We start from the raw sequence: 4,896 nt of genomic DNA, 5'->3' as shown, positions 1-4,896 counted from the left end.
CATCAATAGAAGAGAAACGAATACTTTAAAAAGTGTCACCAGGTTTGTCAGAATTCGTATAATCGTTGCAGTTATCTCAAATTTCTCGTAAGGTGCAGCTTGCAGTGTGAAGTTAGTGCTCACCGTCGTATAAGAAAGTAGAAGGAATCTGGTGGTCAAAAGGTGATAAGATAAATATAATTTTCTTCGTTTTGAAGTCCGTTAAACTAACCCTACTTCGTGCGTGTCAAAACCACAACTGAACCGATTATCTTATGTTATTTTCCAGTCAGAAAGTAGTTGGTCGTGAAATATGTGTCAGAGAAGAGCTGCTCGGGTTTCTTAGCTGATTTTAGAGTGAATCCGATATAAAATCTATATTTCTTTAGTTATCTGAGTTAATCGTCAATCGGACACCGTGACGAAGGGGACAAAATTCGACAATTTTGTATAAAATACTATTAGTCTGCTACTGTATTCGATTGAGATAGTTAAAATAATTTATTAGACAATTTCTGAAGTGGTAAATTAAGCCTGACAAAGCTTGAAAAACAAAACATTTGTTATTATGCCTTTTGTAGGTTAGGTGTGACGGAGGGAACATATATTAAATATTTTAACATAAATACTTATGGTGCGGAGCTTTTTTCAATTAAAACAGTCGTGTTTTAGCATGAGCAAACGTCTCCAGTTGTAAAAGAACCTTGCCACATCATTATAGTACAAAATATATTCGAGGTAAACCGTTTGGACAGCCACCCTAGCCATTTTGGGGGAATTACCAAGAAATAGGTGGCTGGGAGCTCGCTAAAGAACGTTTTCTTTCTCCATAGATACCCCTAATGCATTATAGATAGAAAAACCTCCATTTGCAAACGTTTTCAAAAACGAAAAAAAAGTGACCCAATATGCATCTTATTTGTGAAACCACCCATATATATCAAATAGACGTATTCTGTAGTTTTAAGAACATACGGATTATGTTTGTTTGAATATCCAATGAATAAGGAACGACGGGTATGCGTATGTCAAGTTCACATTGTCGGGAGTAAGAAATTGAGTAATTTTAATGTAGGCAATGTACGCAGACGAGCAGACGGAGTAGCGTCCGCTATAAACATTGGAGGCATAATTGTCATTCAAGTACAGCCTCCTTCACCCTGCGTGTCCACTTCCGCCTCTCTTGCCCGCTCGGCCGCGCGCCAGCTGGACGGGCCGAATGAGGTCGGGATTGAAGGCGATACTGTGAGGGCCGGGCTGCGCTGGACCTGGGACCCCTCGTAAAGTACAATCAAGCTGCCCTCAGCGGTTTGCGCGCGCTGAAACGCGTCGAAAAAAAATCTGTAACGAATGAAACGATTGGGTGTGCTGGTTGAACGTTACGCTGGGTGTGTCCGGGGCTGGGCTAGGGGGGCTGGACGCGCGCCAAAGTCGGCCGGATTGTGCTGGCGCGGGTCGATTGGGTACTCGCGCCGATGTTATGTCTTTTCTGCTATTATTCTCTCCCCATCGCAGTTTTGTGACTAACGATGTCTTTGTCTGTCTCGCTCCAGGCCGGATAGCTGCCGGGGAGGGCCGCTTCAACCAGCCGACCAACAGCGAGGTCATCATCAACTCGGAGGTGAAGTCCATCCCCGTCAACAAGAAAGGGGTGTACTTCGCGTTCCGGGATCAGGGCGCCTGCATCTCGCTGCTCGCCATCAAGGTAAGTCCCCGTTCCGAATCCCCGTAGACTACACCCCCCCCCCCCCGTCTCTTCCTCTCGCTTTGGACTGCGCGAGAGCTGCAGGAGTTTGTTTGAGTGAATGGTATAGAACGGGGTGGGTATAGCAGGCGGTGGTGTCCCTTCTAATGGAATCGTCTCTTACGCGGCTGAACGCGGAGCTCGAAACTCCTCCCTGAAATTAAAAGGACTTGTCTCAAGTTTCTGCGGAATCGGGGAATAAGGTGGGTCGGATGGGAGAGGAGGGGGCCTCTGGCGGGCGCGCGCGCCGGTAAGGCGTCGCGCGGCGTCACGTCTTCGCTCAGGAGCTCATCCGCCACACGAGGCTGCCCGGGGGACATAATGATAGTAATAATAATTTATTTCATTACGGGGAGTGCGTGGCAGCGCCACGCCACGCCCGGCACGACAAACGGAAACAACGTAACGGAAGGCGTCGTGATGTTATTCGCCTTGACGGGCCTCTGCACACGGCGCACACGGGCTTTACGACTGCGTCAAAGTTTTATCATTTGGCGACCGCAGCACAGAGCCGCTCGCTCGCCGCTGCTCTCGTGTCCGCCCGTCTGCCGCGCGCCGTGCGCACACCGGCGGGGCGAGCCGGATGGCGTACGCGCCGTAAAATGCCGGAAAAGGACGTAAATATACCGCTGTAGAAAATCTCCGCGCGGCAGCAACTCAAACGTCAACTAGCCGTTAAGCACTCCAATTTCGCCCTCCACCCACCCCACCCCCTCTTGCTCCATTTGTTATTATTGTTATTACGAGCGAAATGTAATAAAAAAACCTTACCTCGACTTATATTGCAGGTGTACTACATCACGTGCCCGGAGACGACGGTCAACTTCGCCCGCTTCCCGACGACGCCGACGGGTCGCGAGGTGACGGTCATCGAGCAGGCCACGGGCAAGTGCGTGGACAACGCCGAGGAGGTGGAGACCCCCACGTACCTGTGCAAGGGCGACGGCAAGTGGTACCTGCCCACGGGCGGCTGCAAGTGCAAGGCCGGCTTCGAGGCGGACGTCGAGAAGCAGTCCTGCAACGGTGAGTACTCTAGGGCTCTCCCCAGTGGGGCGGGGTGGGGTAGGCCAGCCCGCACGACACGCGTGCACAGCGGGCGTGCCTAGCCGCACGGGGCCCGGGATGGGTAGGGGTGGGGTAGGCCAGCCCGCACGACACGCTTGCACAGCGGGCGTGCCTAGCCGCACGGGGCCCGGGACGGGACTAGTTTCCGGCTGGACCTGCCCGAGAGCGAGTATGCTGGGCTTCGCGGTCGGGGCTGTTCGATTTGGTCCTGGCCGAGGAGGAGGCGGGCAGGGGACGGACAGTCATTAGACGCGGCGGGGCGGGGTTGGGGTCGACCCTTGTAAGTCGGCCGATAACTCTTGCCTAATTGAGGTTCGGGGCCCGCGCCGTGTGCGTCCTCGGCGGCACAACGTCACACTCTCACCGCGCGATTTGAAGCGGGATTCTGGAAAGAAAGCGTGGCACGACATAGGCTGCCCGCCGGGGGCTCGCGGCCGCGCCCCAGCGGTTGTGCCCCCGCCCCGCCTGTCGCGCGAGAGCTGTGGGGCGTTAAAATAAATCTTAAAGTTTGGTCGCACGTCTAGTTTTACAGCCAGCCGGGCAGGCAGCCGGCGCGGCGGCGGTCCCCTGGCGGCCGGCGGCGCCACGCCGCGGACCTCCTGACCTGGCCGGGCGATGCCTGATTTATCCCCGCCCGCCTTCACCTTTCTCCCCCCCCCCCCCCCCCCAACCAAACTACCACAACTTTTCCCAGTTATTTTCCATTTTTATTACACGGTCGTTTGCTCTCGTTTTCGGTTCGGGCTCCTCCGTTTGTCGTGGTGTCCGCGGAAGTTTCCCTGCGTGCTGCTGCAGCCGGCTTTGGCGGTGCACCTCGCGGGGGCGGGGGGCGGGCTGCCTCACCCCCCATAACGGCACCCGGAGCCGCGCGCCCGCCCGAGACTTATTTCACCTGTTTTTCGCAGAAGCATGTTTCTTTGGTCCGGGGCCCCGCGCCTGACACCGCCGGCCCGGCCCGCCGGGGTCATCGCCACGGGGTCATCGTATCGCCGCGCGCATTCTTCTGACACTCCAGTTTCTCCTTTTTATTTTATTTTTATTATATAAACCAGTCGACCTCACATTCACAAGATTTCTGGCCCAAGAAAGTTCGTGCAGATAGGACGCCCATCTCCGACCCCGATGGCTGCGATGACGCCCTCCCCCCTCAAATACCCCACTTCCTCCCGCGGTGCTTTCTTCGCAAGTCGCCCCCTCTGGAAACAGGCCTTAAAACGCCTGCGAAAGCGAGGACCGCACAAAATGGGTCTTGAGTACCGGTTACTTTATTCCATTTCGCTTGTCTGTTTCCGTATAAAATATTTTCCGCGCGCAACTGCGAACCAGAGGCGAAACGGCGGCCAGGGACATAACGCGAGCTCGCTGCATTGCAACCTCGGCTCCCCCCCCCCCTCTTCCCCGTCACCAGGCGGACAACTTTTTAATTAAAGGGGCACCCGTGTGTCGTCGCCGCCCCTCCCCGCTCGGCGCTTCATATCCCCAGCTGCAGTGCGGTCCCCCGGTCACCGTCCGTTTGTGCCGTGCTCGCCGTTTTCTTTCGCGGATGCCTAGCCTACTCTTAGCTTCTCTTTCGCTTGTACTCCTGTACCGGCTCCTTCTCTGTGGCCAAATACCTGCCTTTTTTATTATCATCAAAAAGGAAAGAGAATACGCGCGTTTTTCGTTTCTCTGTTTAGGTACCTGTTCGAAGGCCATGCCCGGCCGGCCCTACAGGCCTATACCAGCCAGATTGCCTCCCCCACCCCTCTTTTAAGCCCTCCTCCCCGGACAGACGTACAGACACAACGTCGGACCGTTCCTGGGGCTCCTGTGCCGACATTCCCTGTTATCTTATGTGCACCGCATCATCCCCTTCCCTTCCCGCTGTACTACCGTTGTTGAATAAAAAGCTAGTCAAACCACTTCCGTGGAAACCTGGCTCTCACGAAACAGATGCACCAGAAGCCGACTATCTTCGAAACCTATTTAGTCGTAAGACACTTGCGAGACAATGTCTCGGGGTATTAGTAGATAGTCATTCATTCGGTATCGACATCGACTTGATGCCATAAATAGAAAATCTATAGACTGCCTTTTAGTGCATTTGTGCTTTCCGAGGTGCGCGGGGG

The 4,896-nt window shown here is 54.3% G+C and overlaps 1 protein-coding gene across 6 annotated transcripts in view; it reads left to right on the top strand.

Moving 5' to 3' along the window:
- The window catches only part of LOC113204508 (ephrin type-A receptor 4-A), a 172,661-nt gene that overhangs the window by 156,209 nt on the left and 11,556 nt on the right, over positions 1–4,896 (top strand). For all 6 annotated transcript variants that reach the window (XM_026419702.2, XM_052264728.1, XM_026419700.2 and 3 more), the window contains exons 5-6: positions 1,533–1,684; positions 2,512–2,746. In XM_026419702.2, coding sequence (XP_026275487.2) covers positions 1,533–1,684; positions 2,512–2,746 — 387 coding nt within the window. The remainder of the gene's footprint in view (positions 1–1,532; positions 1,685–2,511; positions 2,747–4,896) is intronic.

This window comes from Frankliniella occidentalis, unplaced genomic scaffold (genome assembly GCF_000697945.3).
Source record: "Frankliniella occidentalis isolate FOCC.00 unplaced genomic scaffold, Focc_3.1 Scaffold21, whole genome shotgun sequence".
Classification (NCBI taxonomy): domain Eukaryota; kingdom Metazoa; phylum Arthropoda; class Insecta; order Thysanoptera; family Thripidae; genus Frankliniella; species Frankliniella occidentalis.
The sequence above is the reverse complement of the archived record's forward strand: the minus strand, read 5'-3'. Positions and strand labels throughout refer to the sequence as shown.